General features: G+C 42.3%; 1 protein-coding gene across 2 annotated transcripts in view; it reads left to right on the top strand.

Moving 5' to 3' along the window:
• SNX25 (sorting nexin 25) overlaps positions 1-25,766 on the top strand; it is an 82,071-nt gene that overhangs the window by 38,738 nt on the left and 17,567 nt on the right. Inside the window, exons 6-11 of one of the 2 annotated variants that reach the window (XM_032468460.1) lie at positions 5,887-5,957; positions 15,439-15,620; positions 16,043-16,174; positions 17,741-18,013; positions 20,176-20,340; positions 23,209-23,340. In XM_032468460.1, coding sequence (XP_032324351.1) covers positions 5,887-5,957; positions 15,439-15,620; positions 16,043-16,174; positions 17,741-18,013; positions 20,176-20,340; positions 23,209-23,340 — 955 coding nt within the window. The remainder of the gene's footprint in view (positions 1-5,886; positions 5,958-15,438; positions 15,621-16,042; positions 16,175-17,740; positions 18,014-20,175; positions 20,341-23,208; positions 23,341-25,766) is intronic. The other variant, XM_032468461.1, reaches the window with a different exon arrangement.

Here is a 25,766-nt window from a genome sequence, read left to right as displayed (position 1 = left end):
ATTGTGAAGGCTGATCAGTCATTAGTGGCCCACTGGAAAGCAGTGTTTTGTTTTGGGGTTTGAGGAGGCCCAGTAAATAGCAATGATCCTCTCTCCATCCTGAAGTCTGACCCATCGTAGGGCCAAGGAATCAGGCAAATGAAGACCACAGTGTCCATCTTATTACTAACAGATCATGGAGAATGTGTTTTATATATGCAAGTAGTATACTTTCTGAAACTGAGTTTCAGAACTGCACAGTCTTTCCTACCTCACACTGCTAGACCAGATGCCTCCCATCCTTGCTTCTCCCTCCTCCCTGTCTCCCAGGCAGGTGCACGGTCCACTTGCTGGCTGCGCTTGGAGGCAGAGAACACATGCCAGTAAGAGGACGAATAAGAGGGCTGTGCTTTACACTCCCAGTTCCTCCTCCTCTGTGTCAGATTAAAACCCTCTTCCTCTCTAGGGAGGAGAGGAGAGGAGTGAGTTGAGAGGTGGAGAGACCCTTCTTCTACTTAATGAAACATCAAGAGTTGAGGGTGGGGCAGAATCGATGGGTATAGTGCTTGTTTCTTTAAAAAAACAAAGGCAAAAATTGTGGTGCTAAGTCCCTACTCAACAGAAAAGAACTTTGTGATTCACAGGGCAGGGCAGGATGGTGGAAATGATGGTGGAAGTGATTTTTAACAACTGGCTTTGGTGGGGGAGGAGTGAGACCACCTGACCGGTAGCATTTGCCGATTTCTCTGCTGTTAGTTCTCCCACTGTGGCCAATCTAAAGCCACCAGCGTGACATCGCTGAATGAGGAGCTGGGAAGACACTTGCACAGCACACCATCATACACACATGTAGCACCTCCACCACACTGAGACAACAGACGAACATAACCTCCAACAGAGGTAATAGTAAAATGAATGAAATTATTAGGAAATGATGAGTTTTGAGTACTCTTACCTTTAAAACATAATTTATTTGTAGGCTTGTCTAATTTAGTTGTAATAATGGTAGGTTTAATTTCTGAAATTCAACAGCCAGCACTCGTGAGCCGACAAAAGCCTCGCAAGCTGACTCCAGCACCACACTGAGAAGCGGCCACGTGTGCTGTCTTTTGATTCCCCTGCACTTGACAGGAATGCAGTTCTTCCACAGGTAGATGAAGGTTCACAACACAAGAAATCAACTTTTAATGACTAGTGATGGATTGAGCATCTAAGGCAGACCCTGGCCACGAACATGGGCTCGAGAACCGGTTTGCGCTGTGCAAACTGCAGGACCTGAGGCAGGTCGTTTACATCCTGAGCCTCGGTTTTCACTGTGAAACAGAGAAAATAGTTCCTCTTGCTTAGGATTGTTGTGACAATTAAATGAAATAATGCATGTAACGCAGCAGCCCAGTTCTCAGGACGCCCTCGGCTCCCAGTAAGAGCTGAAAAAATAACAGCTGTCAGGAGGAGGCAACAACATTCTCATGTCCTGGCTTGAATCAGATTACTGTATGAGCTGAGGCAGCATCATAATCTTATTTCAGAAAAACTTCATTCAGAATGTGTAAGAAGTCATTTGGACATTTTCAACAGAGAACATAAAACCAGGCGACTAAAGATGATATTCAGTAAACATTCTGATGGAAATGCTTTATGTAAGAATTGAGAGTGGGACACAGAGCAGTGGTGCTGTACATGCGTCTGTAGATAAATACCATACAGTGATACTAAGAGCCCACATGGAAGCATGAGGGACACTGGTAGAGACTAGATACAGGCGCAGGGAGAAGAGTTGGGCTTTCCTGAGGTTACTTGAAGGGCACCAGCTAGCCAGTGGTGACAGAGCTTTGGCTGCTTCTGTAACATGTGATTTCTACAGGCTCTGAGAACTAGAAAATGAATATATGGTCATTATTTTAGGAAGATTAAAAGATACAAACAAGATTAAGAAAGTAGAAATCATTTCCTGTATGTAGATAAAAACTAAATGCTTGGTATGTATATATCTGGATTATCTTTTGTAAATATAACATGAATTGTGTGTGTGTGTTTACATACATTCAGAATTCCTCAGGCTGCGCTGGTGCAGAACTTTCTAGCTGGTGTGTGGAGATGGTCTCCTTGGCCCACAAGGTGGCCGAGTAGGGTCGGGATGACTGGTCACCCCAGTGTTCTGATCAGATGTTGCCAGTTGCTGTGTGCGCCACGCGTGGATTGAGGCTGGGAAGCGTGCCTTAGATTTCCTGTGGAATCAGCCACCTTTTGCGTGCTAGAAAAGCGGACAGGAGGTTTAAAAGCCCTTTTAGTGGAAAGAGCCTCTTACTCCTCCAAGCCCTAACTGAAAATACGCCCCCTGCTTGCAGTCCAGCTCCCTGGCACTCACTGCTGAGCACCATTGCACGTGCCTCGCGCAGGGAGAGCTCAGGCCCTTGTTGCTATCCTCAGTAGGGCTCAGACATAAAGACTGAAACGACATACTTTTCTTTGTTCATAATATTAATGAAGATTAAAAGTTTGACCCCTAGTGTTGGCAAGAGCATAGGAAAATAGACAACTTCATGTCCTGCTGGTGGGAGTAAAAATTATTACCTTTCCGTTACACAGTTTTTATAATCTGAATAACGCATCACAATATGTGCCTTCTTTTTGATGCAGTTGTTATTTGTAAGAATTTATCTTAAGGAAATAATCATGAATATAGGGGAAGATTTGTCTGAAAATGTTTCTTGTAAGTTTTATTTAAGTAGAAAAAAGCTTGAAATTATCAAAGTGTCAAACATGTAAGTGTTTGGTTAAAAAATTTTGGCTCATCTGTACAATAGATGGCCATGTAACGATGGTGTTGCATGAGAATATTTAATAATATTAGAGGGGGGAGGGTGTAGCTCAGTGGTAGAGCATGTGCTTAGCATGCACAAGGTCCTGGGTTCAATCTCCAGTACCTCCGTTAAAAATAAAACAAATACAATAAACCTAATTACCCACCCAATTTTTTAAAAAAAATTAGAAAATAAACTGATAAAACTGATAAGTTAAAATTTATAAACTGATAAATTAAAATTTATCAGTCTTATGAAACAAAATTTTATGTTTGCATAGAAAAAAGATCATAAAGATACACCACAAGTTAATAGTAGTTAACTTTGTTGTGCTTTTTGTATTTTCCCATTTTCTTCAAAGAACATGTGTTACTTTAGAGAAAGTAAAAATTGGCTCAGACTGAGAAAGTGAAAGTAAAATCTGCCCATCTATTTACCAGGCTGGGCTAACAGACACTAAAGCCAGCTACAAAGTTAACAGGAGATGGTATTTCTTCCAGACACAGGCAGTGGCTGTAAAATGTCATCAAATGTAAGGCTCCTCTGAGTAACTAGTCCTTTCTCATGCACTGAGAAACATTGCCCTCTAAATGCAATCAGAGACTTCGCTGTGTGAAATTCTGTCAGTAAGAACAACACATCCTACTCTTGCCTAGGGGATTTCAGTCACTTTGAAGCAGCCTCACTCATAACCCAGTCGCAGAGCTGCAGATAAGGGGTTTCTGGGCTCAGCATCCCACATGTATCTTAACTTTGTAGTTTTTCTGAGGCAGTGGGACCCTGGATCCATCTGAAATTGACCTGTTTACAAGCCCTGTTTTGAGCCTGTCACAATGCGGCTTCATTTAAATTTCATCTGCACCCCACCCTTCCCCAGAATCCTGTAGTAACTAGATGTTTTCCTTTGTTTGGGGAGCTGCCCCTTGGTTCCTCTTGCTCCTGGCAGTGGGTCAGTGAACCTGATTTTGTTGGACTATAGTGAACCGGGGGGTCTTCAGTTGATCAGGCTGAGACACTTTTATAACAAGTCAGGGAAAAACTGGTTTTAGGTATGTTTTATAAACGCACACACACATGCACTAAACAGCACAGATCTAAAGAGTCAACAGCAGTGTTAAGGAACAGTAATTGTTAATAGGCGTTAAGTTCTCACTGTGGGGCAGGCACTGTTCCAGATACTTTAAAGATGTTTTCTCATTTAATCTTCATAGTAACCCTATAAGAAAAACTACTGTTCTTCATTCCTCTTTTTACAGATGAAGACTCTTGAGTTTTAGAAAGCTTAAATAATTTCCCAGGGTGACACAGTAAGTGCTGAAAGCAGCATTTGAAACAAGCCATCTGGTGCCAGAGCGCGTGTGCTTCACTTCTCTGATCCACTTCCTAAATTATCCGACAGACCCTTTCAGTAATGCCGTGGATGTAGGAAACAGCTTCAGCTTAGCTGGCTGAAATCACCATGGCTTCATTTCTTAAACGCTTTAATTGAAGTCCCTTTAATGAAAACATTACTGCTTGCCTAGTACAAAGTAGCCTGGTGCAACTCTGAAACATTATTTTTAGATTTCTGATTTTTTCTTGAACGTTTGTATGTATATGGTATTCTGTTGCACTATAGATCCTTGCTAATTTTGATATAAAACAGTATTTCAGACCATTTATCATGTTGTACACCTTGGCTAGGATTTGTCCAGCCTTTAACTCTCCTAAGACATTCTAGCATGTGCACACTCAGGATAGCTCTAAAGTAATGCTTAAAAAAAATCTGTGTAAGTTGTGCCTAATGAAATGAAGAGACTAATTTTCTTTTTTGGTTTGGCTGCTAAATAACTTTGAAATCAGTTCTAGTAGAGTCCCAAAGCTTTGACAACTGACAGTAAAATTGTAACAGTAAGAGGTGTCGGTTTCTAAGGGGATCATTTTGAAGGCCTGTCTAGCTTTCAGGCGAGATTAAGATTGGTGGAAAGCATTCATAAAAAGTCTTGCTCCAAGTCTTTATTAATTTAGCTAAGTGTATAAAACCAGACAGAGGTGAAGGTGGAGACTCAGAGCAGGTGGCTTTGTGAGACTTTTTCCTTCCCTTTGAGACAAGGGATGCTGTGGGCAGGGTCTTGCCAGAACTGGAAAAGAGCTGAATCCTTGTTAGGCTGCTTCCTCCGAAGACTTGAGTTTAGATTATCATTTTGGAGAAACATGTACTAACAGTCTCTGCTCTTCTGATTAAGACAATGTTTACAAATATTAGTTCTCCTGTTGGTGGAACCAAACTGGACACCAGCAGGGCCATGCCGTCCTCTGGAGGGGGAAGGCCGGGCGAGCGCCAGGGACCCTGGACAGCTCCCTGGGGGGCCTTGAGAGCCTGTGCCATCCAGGATGGCCAGCATTTGGATATGTATGTTGTATGGTTTTGTCCCTCATTTCCTACTTTGCCTTTTGGTATCAAGTGAAGGTGAATTCTGCAGATTCAGTGATCATCTTCAGATGCTTCCCATGTGCGAAGCACCGTGTGGGGGAGGGTCTGGTGTTTGTAAACATGAATTGGATCCTTCGGATCTTTTCCCTGCCATCGAGGTGTTTGTTGTCCAGCATTGGAGACTCTTGTGGGTATAAATAGCTGAATATGAAGCAGGCTGTTCAGACCAGAAGTAGCGTATGAAGAGCTAAAGAAGTGAGGGGGAGCAAGTGTTTCACCCTGTAGACAAGAGGAATCTAAGAAGCTTCAGAGAGGAATGGCCAGTCAGTAGGTTCCGGTTACTGCTGGCGGGAGAGGAGGGCAGTGGTGGGGGTGAAGAGTGGGAAGAGTTGATCGTAACCTCGAAGTTTCTACCTTCAGTGAGGGGGCAGGTAGTAATGCCTCCGGCACAGGAATGATGGTCAGGGAGTCAGTCCAGCACCCCGACATTCAGGTCTCAGAAATGAGTAGCTCCTGGCACGGCGCCCAGCCCGCTGTGCTTGGTTCGTGTTGGACGCTTTTGATGACACTTGGGCAGGACCTGCAGTTCCTGTGTTATAGTTGCTTAGTACAAACACAGCCTAAAAATATCTCTGAAAGCAGTATTTCCTTCCTATTCAATCTTTCCTGTTCTCTCTTTTTAAAACTCAGGTATCAAATTGTAGTGGAAATAATTCAAGCAACTACAATTAGCAGCTTCCCCCAGCTGAAGAGGCACAAGGGTAAGAACCAGTTTGTTTTCTTCGGTTATACACCCGAAGGGTCCAGATCTAGCCCCAGCCTTCCCTCTCCCGTCAGAGCTTTGGCAGGTATGAACACTGCGTGTAAATATTTCAAATTTGTTAAAATGATGGTGTAACAGCATAAGAGAAAGTAAGTGTAATTTCATCCTAACAAAAATCTTTGTATTTCTGTGTACACTTATAAACTTTATACATCTGTAGTCATAACTTTTAGAAGATTAAAATCATTGGGTATATAGTACTTCTGTTTTTAAACTAAACATGGTTTCATAATTTTTTCTCATATTACAGTTTGATCTTAATATTCATTAATTTTTTTATATGAAGCATAATCTTCATAGTCACATAAATGACTTCTATGAGTTGACGTTTCATAATTTAATCTTTTCCTCGAGTTAAGCATTTGTATTGTGAACAACTTTCCTCCTCCTACCCTTGCAGATTTAAAATACATGTATCTATATAAATACTCTATATATTTTATCCTGTTTGTTTTTCTTCAAATGAAGGGCTGTTTGATCCTGAGGAGGAATCAGGGTTTGAAGTAGGCTCCCAGCTCCCTGATGGTTTGTCCAGCGCTTCATGTATGAAGCTGCAGGTCGAGTTTTGTCTCCAGGCCAGGGCAGGTCTGGATTCGCAGTGACAGGCAGCAGACACTGCTGCCTCATGGGCTGGACATCCCGCAGAACTGTCCGGCCCCTCAGCTTCCTGTCTGGGGGTGGAGTGCCGGGAGGACAAGGACGACTTGGGCAGAGACTTTGACCTGTGCCCGGGTTTCCAGTCAGCACACAGAGGCAAAGGGACACTGGGGTTGGGGACTTGTGCTTGTCTCTCTGGGTCACTGCCAGAAGGTAGGAGCCATATTAAAAAAAAAAGAGAGAGAGAGAGATGAGGGTATAGACTCTGAAGAGGCACTAATTCTTAATCTCAGCCCAGCAAGGAAAATTGTGCAAATGTGTTCATTTTAAAGTGTTTACTGAACACTGCCAGGCGATTATGATTCAATAGTGAACACAAGGGAATCTCTGCATTCATCGAGTCCCTGAACTAGGCTGGGGGGCAATCAGACAATTAACAAATAAAATACACGGTATTTCAGACAATGAGATGTGCTTTCGAGAAAAACAAATTAGACATTCTTGTTTAATTGTGCAGGGAGGTATGTGGAGAGGAATGTTGGTTCAGCTGGAAGGGGAGGATTTTGCACTTGGACAGGGTGATTTGGGGAGACCTCGCCAAGGTGGTGACCTGTGAACAAAGCCCTGGGGCCCGGGGGCGGGGTGTCTGAGGAAGGAAGGGTGTAGAATTCTGAGACAGAAGCACACAGGGCTTACCGGAGGCAGCCTGTATGGCTGGAAAGGGCTGAGTTGGGAGAGAATCCGAAGTCAGAGGTGACAGGAGACCCTAGCACGAAGTCCTTACTTGTACAGTAGGGGCTGCAGCTTTTACTCTGAATGAGGAGGGAAGTCTTCAGAGGCTTTTGAGCAAAGGAGATGTGAATTCCTGCAAGAGTATGGGCTTAGTTCCTTTCCTTTTTTTCATTGTTCCTGCAGAGAAGGTGCTGTATTTTCAGGCAGTTTGACAGGTTTTAAGGAGAATACTAGGAAGGGATTTCTTGTTGCCACCATTGTCTTTTCTCAGTGCATCTCCTTGTTATATGAGTTTAGTCAGAAACATAACTTTTTTATTTTGTGTAATTGTGTTAGTTTACTAGGTCTGCCAAAATAGCGTGCCACAGAGTGAATGGTTTCAACAACAGAAGCTCATTTTCTCATAGTTCTGGAGTCTCAAAGTCTGAGGTCAAGGTGTTGGCAGGCTTGGTTCCTTTTGAGGGCAGTGATGGAAGAATCTGTTTCAAGTCTCTCTTCTGGGCTTGTAGAGTGCTGTCGTCTTCCTGTGTCTTCACACTGTCTTGCCTCTGTGCATGTCTGTGTCTAAATTTCTTATTCTTACAAGGACCCCAGTCATACTGGATTAAGGTGCACCCTTAGATGAGCTCATCTGAACTTGAGTATTTCTGCAAAGATCCTATTTCCAAATAAGGTCACATTCACAGGTACTAGGGTTTAGGGCTTCAGCATGTCTTTTGTGGGAACATAATTTAGCCCACAACATTGTAACTGATAAGTTCAAGATAGCACTGTAGTTTCTTTCCTGTGAAAATGCTAGAAGCATTTATTTTCAGTAAGCTGTATAACCACATTAAGATTTGCTCCGTTACTCTCCTTTTGGGTTAATTCTGTTACCAGTAGTTAGCTTTTTCTAAATTTGTCTCAAGTTTATAATGGGGCTCAAAGTAAGGAGTAAAACCTCAGAAAAAAGTAGGGTAGCTAAAGCCACGTAGGTGACTTCAGCCACAGTGTGTCTTCATGTCCAGAACAAAGGCGGGTTCTGGGAATCAGTGCTCTCTCAAATTGTGTGGGTCTGCGTAAGAATGGGGGGAAGCACAAGTGACCGAAAAAAGTAAATTGCATTTCATCAAAAGTGAAAAACTTGTGTCTGCCACAAGAAAGTAAAAAGACAACCCACAGAATGAAATAAAATATTTGCAAATCATGTATATGATACAGAGCTTGTATCCAGAATAGCTGAAGAACTCATACAGCTCAATAATCAAAAGACAAGTAATCCATTGAAAAATGGACAGAGGATTTGTGTAGCCACTTGTCCAAAGATATACAAATGGCTAATAAGCGAATGAAGACATGCCCTGCATCATTAGACATTAGGGAAATGGAAATCAAAACTAATATGAGATACCATTCCTCACCCACTAGAGTGGCTAAAATAAAAAACAGGTAATAACCCGTGTTGATAAGGATGTGGAGATGTTGCAACCCTCGTACACAGCTGGTGAAAATGGGAAAGTCTGGAACCTCCTCAGAATATTAAACATAGAATTACCATGAGGTGTAGTGGTTCCACTCCTAAGTATCTGCCTAAGAGAAATGAAAACGTGTCCAAGAAAGCTTGTTCTTGAATGTTTGTAGTAGCATTATTTAGAATAACCAAAAAGTGAGAATGACCCAAATGGCCGTCAACCAATGGTGACCTGTGCATACAGTGGACTCGGATCCAGCGGTAAAGGAAGGGAGTGGTGAACGTGCTCCAGCATGGATGGACCTTGCAAACACTATGCTGAGTGAAAGAAACCAGTTACAAAAGACCACATGTTGGATGATTTCATTTAAATGAAATGCCCAGAATAGGCAAATCCATAGAGACTGAAAATAGATTAGCAGTTACCTAGGGCTGCCAGGGTGGAAGTGAGATAAGATGGGAAATGAGGAGTTGACTATTACTGGGTACAGGTTTTCTTTTGGGGGTGAGGAAAGTGTTCTATGTTTAGATTATGGTGTTGGCTGCATAACTCTGAATATGCTAAAAAACTTTGAATTGTATGTGGTAAAAGGGTAAAATCCATAGTGTGTGAATTATATTTCAATAAAGCTATTTTATAAAGAAAAGAATGAGAAGATGGAGACTGAAAATTTCATTTTCTGGCAAAACTAGCTTAAGCATGTGGCTAGTGGCTGCCATACTGGATAATACAGGAAGTAATTGGGAATTTCTAGGGGTCTTTAGTATTTATTCAGTGACTGCATGTAATACCTTATTCAAGTGTCTAGCCTCATTTCTGGCATGTGGGTACTTTGTAAAGTTGAACTTAAATAATAAGTAAAGTCCTATTTTATAAAAGTTCTTCGATCGAATATATTTCTCATTTTAAGTCCTACTTTAAATTCTAAGTCAGTCGTCCTGGTTTGTTTGGTTTGACTTTGAGCCAGAGAATCTCTTCCTTTCTTAAAGTGTAGGGCTCTAACACTCGCGTCTGCAAAACTAGCTTGAAACAACCTAACAGGCTTAGAGTGGGGGAGGAGGGATTTCCATGCCCGGGGACTTCATGTCGGGTTCAGAGGTTCTGAGTGATTTGCTTCTGTGAAGGTCAGAGTTCCCACCCTAATGTAAACTAGCACCACAGGGGCTTATTTGGGCCCCTAAAGGTCCTTCATTTAGGGATAAGAATCTCGAGCTTGGAATAAATCAGACAAGCCTTTGCAGGAGAACAGTAAAGGTGACTGGGTATTTGTCACATGGTGTGAGCTTTTCTGCCTCCCTTTGACCGATCAGTAGATACAGAATGTGTGCTGGAGCCCTTTGGGGGAACCAGCTTTGGTGTTACTTCACAAAGCTAGCTCTTAGGTTTTCTGTAGCCCCATGTGACAGATAAATGTGGAGCTGTGAGTGTGACCAAGGACTTTTATGATTAACTTTCCACTTCAGTGTGTTACATTACTAGGGTGTTTTGGTGTAACATTGACATTATATTTTTTATCAAGTAATTCCGTCCAAAAAGTGTTCAGTATTTTTCATAAGTTATTTGTGTTATTAGATGTTTAAAATCATATACGAGTAGTTTTTGACAAAAGAAGTAATTTCAAAAGTTGATTTCTAATTTTTTCAGGTACGGTTATGATGTAGTTATGATTCAAGTCTATTTATGTTCATATTTTTCTAATAAAACATTTCAGTGCAGTGCCGCTGGATGGACCTTTTAGCCCTAACACTGTAAGGCACAGTCACATATGGAAATGGAAAATGGAAATAGAAAAATGTAAAAGTCGATTAGCTATGAAATCTTTAAAAATATTTTTGAGGCATTCCTATGGGGAGGGTGATGCGGTGTCTGGGAATGAAGGACGGCAGTGTAGGCGCTGGTGACAGTGGCAAAAAGGAAGGGATCGGTAAGGGAGGCTGTGAGGGAAAGGTGACCTGGTCAGTGACTCACTGGGTTTGGGGTGAATCAGATGGTGGGACGTTACGGTGCTGGGACAGCCTGCTGACTTCACAGGTAAGGACACGCCTATCCGGAGAAGGTCAATGAACTCACTCATCTGAGGTCATAACTCCTAGTCTGCTGCTGTTCCGCTGCTCCTGTTACGTCCCGTGGCTTTTGGCCGGTGAGGTGAAGTTTGGGGTGTAGAAGAAAAAGTGCTGGAGCTGGCGTTGGACACCTTGGTTCTCCTGCCAGCTTCCCCTTGAAACCTGGGCACGTCCTTCATTTCTGTAGAACCCAGTTTCTTCAGTCTTCCGATTGCTTGGTCCAGATGATTAGAAAGCATTTTTCAGTGAAGACATTGAAAAACGCAGAATGAAAAGGGGGACTGATTCAGGGGTGCGAGCGCTCAGTGGTCCCGGGACGACAGGCGGATGGCAGGGTGCGCGCCTGCCATTTCTCACCCTGTCGTGAGAGAGCTGCCCTGAAGAGAAGTATTTGGAAGTTGCCAGCATGGAGGTGACAGCTGATAGTCTTCTGCTTCTGCTGTCCCCGAGTCCCCATGTATCTTCACACAGCACATTATTAGAGGAGAACAATGTATTAACAGTCTGGAATGACTTCCTTCATAAATAATGCCATCTGCTGTCTCACCGTTGAAGTTCCTTTGTGGGTGGTTTCAATTTTAAATAATTAGGTTGTTATAATTTAAGTGCAGATTTTTTTTTTAATTAAAGGGGTGGTCAAATTGAGAATTCTCTATTGTTCTTTTTCTTTTAATTGAGTATCTAGCAACATGTTATTATAGGAAGCAGTTCTTGCTTCTCTGTGACCTTTGGAATTTTGATGTACAGCTGTCAAATGAAAGGTTACTTTATTTCATTCTTTCTCAAATTTATCTCTATTTCCAGAGAAATATATGTGTTTTTTCCTCTTTGTGAAAGTCATTAAGGAAATTTTGATTTTTTTTTTTTTACATTAAAGGCTTCCCCAGAATAGAACTGTTATTTTTGGAGATCTCTGCATTTTAGAGACGGTACGATCCAGTGAAAATACCATCGGGCAAAGAATCTGGGAAAAGCCTCAGTCTGTATGTTAACCTCCTTTCACTGGCCCCACCTGTCTGCTCTGTTTCCTTACACCTGGAAAATCGGGCGGGCTGTGCCCATTCGTGTCTCTACCAGGTTGTGATGCTACCAGGTTGTAGGTGCAGTTGTAAGCAATTTCATTTCCAATGTTGTTTCTCCTTATTTCCACGTTCTTTTTGTGAGTGGGAAACTGAAGAAGTTTAAAAAAAACTGAACAGATGGAAGATCCTAAGAATATTTATGATTCAAACTAGAGATGGGAACTTTATGAAAGTAGTATATATGTGCTAAAATGTCCATTTGTTGCTACATATGCTTCGGGCAAGTCTTTTTCAATTATAATTGATGATTAAGAAAGAATATGCAATTATGAAAACATTTTGAGGATATAAAGGAAAAAAAGCCGTGCAGCAGGTTGGGAGAAATTACCTGATTGTGTCTGGGTCTTGTCAGGTGAGACACTGCGCTGATACTTGGCATGTAATGGAGAGGTGAGGCTTGACAGGAAGACGGGGGGCCGATCCTAAAGGGCCTTGTGAGCTGTCCTGAGAAGTCTGGACTTAATCCTGTAGACCAGTGGTTCTCGAAGTGGAGTGTGCATCAGAATCACCTGGAGGGCTTGTTAAATCGCAGGTTGCTGGGCCCAGCCCCGAAGTTTCTGATTCTGTGGGTCTGGCGTGGGCCCTGAGGGTGTGCGTGTCCCAGGGCTCCCTAGACATGCTGGTGCTGCTTCTCCAGGAACCACACTTTGAGAACCACTGCTGTAGAGCCATTGATGTATTCATGTCTCCGTTTCAGTGCCCAGCCCTCTAGCTTTTTATTTACAGTTAGAATAGCCCAAGTAGTTGAGAAATGGTCTATTAAATTAGCTGGCTGCTGTGGTCTGAATATTTGTGTGTCCCCCCGACCCCAGTTTTTTTTTTGTTGAAATCCTAACACCCAAATTGATGGTATTAGGTGAGGCCTTTGGGAGGTGCTTAAGTCATGAGGGTGGAGCCCTTATGGATAGACTAAGTGATTTATAAAAGAGGCGGCAGAGAGGTCCCCAGCCCCTCCCACCACGTGAGGACACGGCAAGAAGGTGGCCATCTACGGCCGACACGCAGGCCTTCTCCGGAACGCCCCCACGCTGGTGCCCTAGGCTTGGATTTCCAGTCTCCAGACTGAGAAATAAATGTCTGTTGTTTATAGCCGCAGTCTGTGGCATTTGGTTATAGCTGTCTGAACGCACTAAGACATGGGCCAAGTGTAGGAATTCTGGTAGTCATGGAACATATGCTGATTTGTCCTTATGGATGAAAATAAGCCCAGTGCTTCAGCTCCCTTTAAAGTACCCCCCCACCGGCTGTTCTGGATCCTGAAATGTTACCAAGAATAGTTAAGGTGATTCGAGAGTGGTATTTATTCAGCTGACGACGACGAAGGACATGATGTTGATTTGAAGCAGGCAGAAACTGCTGTGTATAAATACTGCACACTGGGGAGTGACATGCCCGTCGTATAGACTGGGAGGCATTCGAAAAATTGTGTCTTGTTTAGAATATAAATAAAGAGTTCTGGAATTGAATATATCAAGCAAAACTGTAGGAGAACTTCAGAATAGATTGAATATGAATGTAAACAACACACAGATGTTGATCCCCATCAAGAATTTTTTAAATAATATTTCTTACCTGATTCGGGATTTAAAGGTGTCCCTGCCTGAAAGAAGGAGCTGATCTATAGATGCTGGAGGGCTTCCCAGAGTGCTTCCTCATGATCGATGTGATCTGATTTTCTAGCATTGCAGTAATTGGACTCAGCTTCTAATTTATGAATGACCTAAACTTAAAAAACACCAGTCTGTTGCTGCAGGGCCGTTGCCAGTTTCTTCCTGCCCAGCCCTCATGCCCTCAGCGCTGCGGCCTCCAGCTCCTGCAGCCCCTTCATCTGGCCCAGCTCCCGTCCTTTCTCTGCCTCGAGGGACTGAGAGCTCAGGGCACTTCGGTCACACTCTCTGTAGGCTCACAGTTTTATATCCAACCCTGCTCCCACCTGTCTCCCCCAAGGAAGCTTCAGTCATCCTACATTCTGAGGCCTGCGTTTATACAAATAGCTCAGGTCCAGAGATGTTAAACAGGTCTTAGTCACACCCTGATCTGGAACTTGAACCCACCTGTCCTGGACCCATCTCACTCCACTCCTCACTCGTGCAGGTAGGTGTTACAAGAGTCATGCTCGAACTTAGAAATTATACGGGCCAGATCTGTGTTCTGCGTGTCTTTCTCCTATCTCTTCGAGTCGTGGTTCTAATTTGCGAGCAGGGTTCTCCTGGTAATTTAATGTGTGGATTTAACTGACATGACATTATGACTTTGCAAATGTATTTCAAGTACGTTGGAGGACCTCAAACCAAAGGAAATGCTGGAAGTATCAGCACTTGAGATGTTTAAAGGAAGGAAATAAGACGTGGCTGCAGGCACCCTGACAGCCGTGCTAGGCTGCAAGGTCTCCGGTACCGTGAGAGGCCCCGCTGTCGGCTCCTGCCACGATCGCTGCTTATTCCTCAAATACGCTCTCTGCTAAAGTGGAGACACTTTAGATGGTGAAATTGCAGGTGTTTGGTGTGAGAAGAGAATTCTTCTCCTTCTCCTCCTCCTCCCCCCCCTTCTCCTCCTCCCCTCCTCCCCTTTCCCCCTTTTCCCCTCTTCCTCCTCCCTCCTCCTCTTCTTTCAAATAGCATACTTATCTCAAGTTGAAAAGCAAGGTAAATATTGTTGTAGTTCCTGGGCGGCTTCTGAGATGATTTTCAGGTAACTTTGAAGGAGTGTGTGCTGGTCAGTAACTGAGCCTCATGTTGAGAAGTGTGGAGCATCATTTCCCATTTTGAAATTTGACTGGTACCTAAATAAATACATTCCTGTTTCGTGAACCCTCTTCTCAGAGATTCTCAGGGAGGCTTACTGAAACTTCCATCTAAATGTACGGGAAAGATTCAGAGGCTCGCTAGTCCGTCAGTGTGGGTACAGGCTGAGGAGTGGAGGCCCGACATCTAGTGAGAACCCCCCTTACTCCCTTCCCTTGATCGCTTGGGGTTGAGGGGCGTGAGGAGGCCTGTGTGTCCTGGGGAGCAGAGCCACGTGCTGGGGGCGCCGGGGGCTGGGGAGAGTGCAGCCTTGCTCCTTCCCCCCGCACAGAGGCTCTACCTCTGTATTAGAACTTCTCAGTGGGGTGGGGTACAGTTTGCCCACCAAAGGACAGGGGGCATTTGACGAGATCAGGAGGCAATTTTGGATGTTACATCAGTGGAGAGGGATGGTGCTGGCATCTAGTGGTGGAGGCCAGGATGCTGCTAAAAATCACCCAGTATGTATACAGGACAGCCCTGCAGCAGAGACTTATCCACCCCAAGTGTCACTGGTGCTGGATCGTATGGCAGTTCTATTTTTAATTTTTTGAGGAACCTCCATCCTGGTTCCCATCCATAGTGGCTGCTCTTCAGTGCCCACTGTTGTTCAGAATGTACACGTCAGACACTGGTCTGGTCCAGAGCTGTACTGCTTCCTCTCTTGTACCTTGTCCTCTGACCAGGTACTGTCCATCCATCTCCTTTAAGGTAAAGAAACCGCTGCCATGAAGGCTGATCTCCTGAGGGCCAGGAACATGAAAAGGTACATTAACCAGCTGACTGTGGCGAAGAAGCAGTGTGAGAAGAGGATCAGAATCCTGGGAGGCCCCGCCTACGACCAGCAAGAGGACGGGGCCTTGGATGAGGGGGAAGGGCCTCAAAGCCAGAAGGTAGAACTGTGTAAAATCAGTGATCTTCCACCTTAAGATGCAAATTAAAACTAAAATAACTAGAAGGAAGGAAATTATATAGCAACAGAAATCAGTGAAATAGAGGACAGAAAAAACAGAGAAATCAATGAAATTGAAGGTCCTTATTTTAAAAGATCAACATTTATACACTCTAGTTAAAACGACCAAGAAAAAAAAAGACACAAATTACAAATATTAGGAACGAGAGAGGGGATATCACTATAGATCCTACATGCATTAAAAGGATAGCAAAGGAATATTATGAACAACTTGAAGCCAATAAATTTCACAATTTAAATTAGACTGATTGCACAAATCACCAAAACTGACTGAAAAAGAAAATGAAAATCTGAGTACTAAAATTTGGTTTTGAAAAACTTTTTCTTAAATTCCCTTAATAGATTCTTCAATTCGAAGACATCTTGGCCAGTCCTTTTTACCGAGAGCATTTTAGAACATACATGGAAAGGATGGATAAGAGAGCTCTGATTCGTTTCTGGGAGTCTGTGGAATGTCTGAAGAATGCTAACAAGGTAGGATATATAGGCTCAAAGCAGTATTAATCACTAGCTGGTGAAAACCTGTGTATTGGACAGCGCATCTGTGTTTCTCAGTAAAGCTACAAGATAAGTATACATTCAAAGAATATTTTAGGCCAAATATATTATTGGCATTATGTTCTAGCCCATAATGGTACATAAAATTAGATTTTGTTTTTATATGTGTAGTCAAGGAAAATATATTTACAAATGTACCCAAATATTGAATTTAGTTTCAGGTAGTTATTTTTTAACCCACTATAAAAAGGCATACACATACCCACATTGCTATTACAGTAAATTTGGTCTTTTCACCTACACCTCAATCTCATGACCTTCTTATTTTTAATACCACAGTGTGTATATTTTATACCTTTTTTTATTTCATTAAAAATAGGATTATGTTAATAAGGAAGATGGAAAATAATATATAACACATGTGTCTTGAGAGGCTTATTCAAATAAGCACAGGTAGCACCGTGTACACTGAGTTCCTCATTTGCACTTCGTGTGAGCACTGCGAGAGCCGAACAACTTAAAATCCATCAGAAATCACACACTACATTGGTTAAGGAGCTAAATCCAGTCATAGTATTTTAAAATCTTTTAGGAATGCCTTTTATTATCAATTTATAAGCCACAAATTACTTCATTTTTCTCAATATTATATTTGCCAATTTTATTACATGTTTTATTTACCAGACGTGACTTCAAACTTGACTTTTGGCCACTCTCAAGGGAATTTTGTAAAACACAATCTAAAAAATTTTCCTAACCTACTGAAAACAAGTTGAAAAATGTCAGTGGAATAAGAGGATATAGCTTCCTTGAGTAGCTATATTTTGAGTTAGCAACGTTGATTTGGATGTAGAAGTTCTGAAATACTTTTCATATTCATAATGTTCATTAAGTTGTTTTCACTTTGCTACTGTTGAAGACTTTGCATAACATTCCTAGAGTTAATAAGTTATCTCTAGTGGAAACATGAAGATTATGTTAATCAGAAGAGATGTTTGCATTTCCGAAGTAGACCAGCAGTGACCTACGTGTAATGTTTAAGGCCAAGCTGTCTAATATAAGCTTGATTACAATAAAGTAAGTCATCATTCTGAAGGCTATTTCTCTTGCTTTCTTAAATTACACAGTTATTGACTTTTTTCTAGAGTGAGAAATTCTCATTTCTGATTATTTATGTTAGATGAAAAAGTCAAATAGAATTTAGCTGATAAATTGTATTCCTGAGGAATCCAGATTTATGAGAAGGAATCCATTGCAAGAGAACTGTTCTCATTCTCTTTTTTTCCTTCCAGCATGTAAAAGAAATTACATTTGTTAACTGTTCAACGTAATGTGTTCATTTTAAGGAACCAGTTGTTTTTTTCAAGGTCTGACGCTTACCCCTTGGCTGTGAATGTTCACACAAAAGCCCAAACCCCGCACTCATCCCACGTTCTAAATAACTTCCTTCCACCCTTAAAATGCAGAGAATTCAGAAGAAAATAGTTTTTCTCAGAGATGGTATTTCTTCCTTTCTCTTTCTTCACCTTCCTGTCTTTTCAGAATGAAATCCCACAACTGGTTGGTGAAATTTACCAGAATTTCTTTGTGGAGAGCAAAGAAATACCTGTGGAAAAATCACTTTACAAAGAAATCCAGCAGTGTCTTGTGGGAAATAAAGGAATTGAAGTGTTCTGCAAAATCCAGGGAGATGTTTATGAGACCTTGAAGGATAGATATTACCCTTCATTTATTGTCAGTGACCTGTATGAGAAACTGATGATAAAAGAGGAAGAAAAACATGTCTCGCAGCTGATTTCCAACAGGGATGAAACGGTGAGTCACGTTTAACTTCCTGCTCCCTTTTGATTGCATAAGCTCTGGGTATGACTAGGTGGGCACCCTCATCTTTTAATGTACAGGACTTTGAGTGGGACTTTAAGTTGAAGGCCTTGTTGCTGCTTGTGGTCTTACGTGCTTCTTTCTCTGTCCCTCTGACCAGCTGGGTACCACCACCAGAGTTCAGTCAGAGACCTCTCTGTTCTGTCTGCCTGAGACACACCTGGGTCTGACTCCTGGAAAGTGAGGGCAGGACGTCTGTGGGATGGGACATTTGTGACTTAGGCCAGGTTCGAGAGTCAGTGGCATGACAGTCCAGCCTGAGAACAGACAAGAAGGATGAGGGAAAATGAGGAGAAGTAGAGCATACAGGAAGAGTTGCAGGAAACACTTTGGAATTAAAAAAAAAAAAGCAAAACCAGATGAAATTAAGATGTTTTGAAGGAAACCTTGCCCCAGCCATACCTGAAGTCTAATTGTCTTATAGTGCCCTGGATCATTTTGAATCGCCCCAGTTGCAATCTCCTATTAACGACTTACGAGTTTGAAGGTTTTGAAGGTACAAAGAAGAAGCACCTTACGTAGTAAAGTCACCTTGCATGGGAAGATTATAATTTAGATTCTTTCTTCCTGTCCAGTTCACTGTATCTCAAGCCCTGAGGAATCGGGCGCTTGTTTATGGTGGTATTAGAAGCTGACATCTCTGAACTGTTGTTAAATTCATTCATTCAGACTTTTTTTTTGTAAGTTTTGTTACTTGGTTCTTTACATTTTCAGTGTTTAAAACCACTAAACTGGTCCAAAACTCATGACTCATTGCATTTTATTTTTCGGATAGCACAGCTAAAACAAACTGATCTATCTCTGTACCTCAAAAATTAAAATAGTTAATATGCAAATGTTGTGAAAAGTGTATTCAAATCAAGAAAAGCATTAATGCCTAACAGTTAAATTGAATAAGGACTTGAACTGACAGTTGATATGAAAGGTAATAAATAGTAAAGAAAGGGGAAAAAATGTCAAACTTCCCCTAGGATCCGAAGAAAGGTAATATGTATTACTGATCTTTTGAAAGCTCCTACTCTCTATTCCAGGAGCCCCACTTCTAGAAACTTATTCTATGAAAATAACTAAAATTTAGGGGAAAAAGTTTGTGCACAGTGGAGTTTTAGTACATCTGGGATAGCAGAAAAAGCAAAATCAGCCCATAGCAGGAGCAGCAATAGGAACATGCCTCAATATATTATCAACTCATAGACTTCTGGGCAGCCATAGCAATCACCCTCAAAATACACAGCGTTGAATATTGTATGAAAAAGGCAGGATACATTCATGGACAACGATTAGACAGAAAACATGAGACAGCTTGATGTTCTCTGATTATTAATACTTTGTGTTTCTTCAAAAAAAATTGCGTTACTGTTTGTTACAATTAATAAAAATTAGAAGAAAAAGATCTGGAAGCACGTTAAGGAGTAAATGAACCAGAAGACAGTTCCCTGCAGTTCTTTTCATACTGTTGCTGCTCACAGATCTAATTACTCACATGCTGTTTGTTGATAAGCTGTTTAGAGTTTTTCAAGTTATCTCATTCTTCATGAATCTTAAGTCACTTTCAAATGCTAAGTATTTTACTTGTAGAATAATCTGTTGGTTAGTAAAGTATATCATTAAAAGAAGGACCGAGCAAAGGGCATACTGAAAATACCTTGACCAATAGGAATTTGGAAATTTTAAAAGGACTTGCATGAGTTTTTCATAATATTCTTAAAAGACCAAAAGGAAGCCAGGTCTCAGTGTTTTTATGTCAAAGTTTAGGTGCAGAACATTCAGTTGCGTTGCCTTGTTCTGTGCAGGTTTCCTTGAGTGTACCATGTGGGGAATAATGGTGTGGAATTTTTTCTCCTTTCTCTAGGCTGTGTTTCTTTTTTCACTGTAATTCCCAATACCAGTTACTTTGGTTGTAAATACTTTGATTTTTCACTTTGCTGAGGAAAAAGCAGTCTACTTCTAGGCTTCCTACCAAGGATTCTCTCCCTAGTGGAATCCAGTGCTTTGGAACAGTGCGTTGTCATGACGTCGACCCTATTCTGCAGGCGACATGCACTGAATAGTCCGTCATTATACAGGCGGGTGGTTCACGTGCCATCTTCTCCCAGGGCCCAGGAGGTGAGGCTGGTGAGGAGGCTGTGGATGAAGGTACCAGTCGGATTAATGAACAAGCCAGTTTTGCTGTAAACAAACTACGAGAACTAAATGAGAAACTTGAGTATAAGAGGCAAGCCCTAAATTCTATACAAAATGCGCCAAAACCTGACAAGAAGGTAACTCTTGCTTTCAAAGTTGTCTTTAAAAGTTTCTGTTTTTCAGTTTGATATGTAGTAGTTTTCTGTTTATGTTGACAAGCGTCACAATTTCTTAAAGAATTTTAACTGTAAGTTGCATTGTTATTTTTTGGCTTCCAGTATAGGATTAGAAAGGCATTTGTCTTTTACATGTTACGATGCGGGGTCCCTTCCGCACCATCAGCTGTTACTGTGTCTTTTATCCGACTTGCCTCCAGTGCCTTTACGGAAGGGGTGGAGCTTCCAGTCATTTCTGGAAGTGAGCTAACTATGCAAGGACGATCTTAATTTTTTTTTTCTTTCAAATTTTGCAAGTACAGTTTAGAGCACTTCACAGAATTATTCAAGAAAGAAATTGTTCTGCTAAAAGCCAACAGAGTTTGAAAGTTTAAAAAATGTAAACAGCATCTTACTAACTGGCATTCCTCAAACCCAGGAGGTGGTGAGGCTTTTTGCTTTGTGTTCATACATCTTTGGAGCCCAAGAGGCAGGTTTCCCTAATGTAATGGCCGGAGCTCTTTGTTTTGCCAAATTGATCTCCCCTGGCACTTTCTGAATGTGTATTCAGAGGCTAAGTGATGGGGAAATGCAGGAGGCTGTGCTGGTCCCTGAAGTGGAGTCTAACCCCTGCCCTCAGGGAGCAGACGTGCTGACTGTGGAACCAAACACACTCCCACCGAAACGCAGCGGGTAGCTTCAGTCCTTACCCACAGTGAGATGCGCATGAGGGCAGAGGCGCGAGTGCTTCCGGCAGGCTTGCGGAGGAGGCAAAGGGTCCTTGCCGCTGCGCGTTCAGGAATGTTTTGAGGCACAGCTGCTGTCCTCAGACTCAGAGTTACATAACCCTATAGGTTTTCTCACTAAAGAGATCCAGGGAGATGGTGAGCATAGAATGTTTTAAATAATTATTTATTTTTAAAAATTGTGGAAAAATATACTAACAGTAAAATTTTCCACGTGTACAATTCACTGGCATGAAGAGCATTTACGTTGTTATGCAACCATCACCACCATCCATCTCCAGAATCCTTTTCATCTTGAAAAACTGAAACTCTGTGCCTATGAAACAGTAACTCCCCATTCCCCTTTCCCCAGCCCCTGGCAACCACCCTTCTCTCTTTGTCTCTTATGAATTTAACCACTCTGAGTACCCCCTATGAGTGGAATCATACAGTATTTGTTGTTTTGTGACTGGCTTATTTCACTTAGCATAATGTATTTGAGGTTCAGCATAATGTACTCAAGATTCATCCCTGTGGTAGCATGTGTCAGCATTTCATTCCTTTTAAAGGCTAATATTCAATTCCATGTTTATACAACATTTTGTTTATTCATCTGTCCATTGATGGCCACTTGGCTTGCTTCCACATTTTGGCTATTGTGAAAAATGCTGCCACGAACCTGGGTGTATAAATGTCTTTTCAAGACCCTTCTTTCAGCTCTTTGTGCATATATACCTAGAAGTCGAATCGCTGGGTCATATAGTAATTGTTTTTAATTTTTTGAGGAATCTCCCTACTGGTTTCCATAGTGGCTGCCCCATTTTAGCTTCTCGCCAGCGGCACAGAAGGGCTCCAGTTTCTCTGTATCCTCACCAGCACTTGTTACTCTGATGTTTGATAGCAGTCATCCTGATGGGTGTGAGGTGGTACCTCACTGTGGTTTTGATTTGCATTTCCCTCATGATTAGTAACGTTGAGCATCTTTTTATGTGCTTTTTGACTGTTCTCTTTGGAGAAATGTCTATTCAACTGCTTTGCCCATTTTTGAATTAGGTTGTTTGTTTTCTTGTTGTTGTTGGGTTTTAGGAGTTCTCTGTATATTCTGGATATTAATCCCCTATCAAATATGTGATTTCTAAATAGTTTCTCACATTCTGTGAGTTGCTGTTGTACTGTGTTGATAGTGTTCTTTGCCCAAAAGTCTTTAAAATTTGTGAAGTCCAGTTTGCCTGTATTTCCTCTCGTTGCCTATGCCTTTGGTGTCGTAGCCAAGAGCATTAGCAATCCCATGTCATGCAGCTCCCCCACACTTTCTTCTGAGGATTTTGTAGTTTTAGCCTTATAGTTAGTCCTTTGATCTACTTTGAGTTAATTGTTGTAGGTATTAGGTAAGGGCCCTGCTTCATTATTTTGCATGTGGATGACGATCCAGTTTTCTCAGCACCATTTGTTGAAAAGACTGCCCTTTTGCCATTGATGGTCTTGGCACCTTTGTCGAAAGTCACTTGACCATATATGCGAGGGTTTATTTCTTGGCTCTCTAGTCTGTTCCATTGGTCTGTACGTCTGTCTTTATGCTGGTATGATACCATCTTGATTAGTGTGGCTTTGCAGTAAGTTCTGAAATCAGAGAGGGTGAGTCCTCCAACTTCGTGGTTCTTCTTCAAGGTTGTTTTGACTCTTCAGTCTCCCTTGAGATTTCATAGTAATTTCAGGGTGGATTTTTCCATTTATGCCAAAACATCATTGGAATTTTGATAGGGAACACACTGAATCTGTAGATTGCATTGGATAGCTTTAACATCTTAGCAATATTTAGTCTTTCCAACCCATGAACATGGGTCATCTTTCCATTCATTTATGTCTTTAACTTCTTTCATCCGTGTTTTGTAGTTTTCATTGTAGGAGTCTTTTACCTCCTTTCTCAAGTTGATTCTTAAATATTTTGTTACTTTTATGCTATTGTAAATGGAATTGTTTTCTTAATTTCCTTTTGGGGTTATCCATTCTTGGTGTATAGAAACACAGCTGATTTTTGTGTGTTGATTTTGTATCCTGCTACTCAGCTAAGTTGCATAGCGTTTTAAATGGTCTCATGACTCCCGGGATGTTTTCCCTGTGGCAGATTGTTTCTAAGTTGAAGGAGGAGATAATTCTAATGGAGAAAGAACGCACGGACCTTCAGCTGCACATGGCAAGGACGGATTGGTGGTGTGAGAACCTGGGCATGTGGAAGGCCTCCATCACCAGTGGAGAGGTAGGTGCGACTGCTTGTCTTCCCAGTTTATTAGGTATTTATTCCCAAACTTCTGCGTTTGACTTTATCAGACAAGATTTTGTCCCAGAGAATTAAGGTTGGGGACAGAAAACTTTGTTCACTCTTCTAGACTGCATTTGTCCTGCTTTCCTTGCCCCACGTTTTCAGGCTGGTTTGCCTGTGACTGGGAGCTGTCACTAGGCTGCTGGTGTAGATCTGATCTCCCTCCACTTCAGCGTCCTTGTTCACCGGAATCGTGACACTTAATGTCCTTGAATTACCAATATACTTTGCCATTGAGGGTTGAAAAAATGGAAAGGACTACTTGAAATTTGCGGGTGAAACATTACAAATGTTAAGTGTTTCTGATCGATCCATCCTGCTGACTTCAGGGGCTCAAATGTCAGCAGCTCTAAGATCTTTAATAATGACTATTTTTCCCTTGTATTGGAAAAAATTTTGCTATTCTCTGAGAGATATGGGATAGTAGTTTTCAGAATACACTGTATCCCTTTTCTTTCGTCTGTATAAGTAATTTTGTTTAAAGGAAGGATGCTTATAGGCACAGTGTTAGTGTTGACAACTCCTGCCTTCTCACCTAGCCAACTATGGAAACCTGGGGATAAAAGGCAGGTCCATCATACAGCACACACACAGGACAAGATCCTGGGGAAGGTTGTGTGACTGGCCCCATCGTCGTTTCAAATGGCTTGTCAGATACTCAGCTCCTGAGATTTGCAAGGGCCTGGCTGCCCAGCGTACCTTGGTCCTTCCCTGCTTTTCCCATCAACTCAGTGGCTGGACATTCTTACTGGGAGAAGAGCTTAAAATTCACAATCTTAAATTCACTTCTAGTTTAGATAGTAAAACAACGCATGTTCTCCTAGAGCCATCCTGACAGCACACTTGTGACGTGAGAGCTTGACCAAGTGCCCCTGATGAGTCTTTGGCACTGGTTGGCGCTCCCGGTAAGGTGAGCTGCGGGGCAGTGTGCCTTCTGTGAGCAGGGGAGGTGGGGGCAGTGGGCCGGGGAAGGTTGCACAGAACCTTGGAGTTCCGGGTAGAGACGCTTGATAACCGCAGGTGGAATTTTCTTTAGGGTGAAGGTCTAGGAGGGGCGAGGCTCAGGGCTATGAAATGTCAAAAGGTAATCGAGGAGGCCGTTGGAAGGGAAAGAACACACATTCTGTCACCTCCTCAGTTTTGCCCAGAGCTGCCTCTGACATTTCACAGTTTATTAAAATAATCTTCCAAAGGCAAATACTGAGAGAGAGGGAGGGGGAAGGAGGAAGAACCCTCACAAGGCACTTTGCCCTGGTAATCAGTGCTTCCTCAGGGGTCTGCTGTGTCCTTGATCCCCAAAAAGATAGTGGAAATGGACACGGAGGGGTCCCTGGCTGCTGAGAGTTCACAAGGCAGCCCCACGTGGGGGGGGGGTGTTTACATCAAGCCAGACCCCCCGGCTTCTGAGACTGAGTGAGCCACCCGCGTGCTGGGTGGCCCTGGCACCATCCGGGGCCTGTTGCCCCCTCCCCTCCGCATCCCCGTGGAGGGTGGATCGTCATCCCCCCGGGGGGCTCAGCCGCTGCTTATAAGTCTTGCATCTCTTTCCTTTGCCTTTCTGTTCACTCACCAGTTCAATTCATGAAACCAAGTCAAACTTAAACTCGATGTATTTTCTTTTTGTTTCTTCTCTTCTCTATTTACATTGAGAACAACAGTGGCCTATTCTGAATTATAACAGGGTATGTGTGTAAGTGTTTAAGAATTAATCCAAGTTGAGAGGAAGAAGACATGTCATCCAGTGTAAAATTTCATGAAAATGAAAATTAAGGTTTGTTGAATCCTGTAATAAACTGGGAAAGCCCTCATCCTTCTTTGAGAGAAGTTTTGGTCTGTCACACCTGTTTGCTTGCTGTTAATTTGCTTCTTCCAGGAAACACAATAAGGATGTTAAGTCTGCTGTATTCATTTTCTTTTGATGCACAACGAATTACCACACATTTCATGACTCAGAACACCATTTATTAGCTCACAGTTCTGTGGGTTTAAAGTCCACCTCTGTGTGACTGTGTTCTCTACCCACTGTTTCATGATGCTGAAATCAGGCTGTTGGCCAGACTGTGTTCCTGTCTGAAGAATCTGGAGGAAAGTCCACTTCCAGGTTCACTCAGGTTGTTGGCAGAATTCAGTTCCCCATGGTTGTGGGACTGAGGTCTCTGTGTTTTTGCAGTCAGTGGAGGGTTATTCTTAATTCCTCGAAGTTCTCCTGGCTCCTTTCCCCATGGCCCTCTCCATCTTTAAGCTGGCACAATGCGCCAGGCCCTTGTGCTTCCTCTGGTTCCTCTTCCACTACTCGCCAGAGAAATCCCTCTGCTTTGAACGGGCTCGTGTGATTAGGGTAGACACACCCAGATAGTCGTCCT

The sequence above is a fragment of the Camelus ferus genome, chromosome 26 (genome assembly GCF_009834535.1).
Source record: "Camelus ferus isolate YT-003-E chromosome 26, BCGSAC_Cfer_1.0, whole genome shotgun sequence".
Taxonomy (NCBI): Eukaryota; Metazoa; Chordata; class Mammalia; order Artiodactyla; family Camelidae; genus Camelus; species Camelus ferus.
This window is presented reverse-complemented; position numbering and strand designations above follow the sequence as displayed.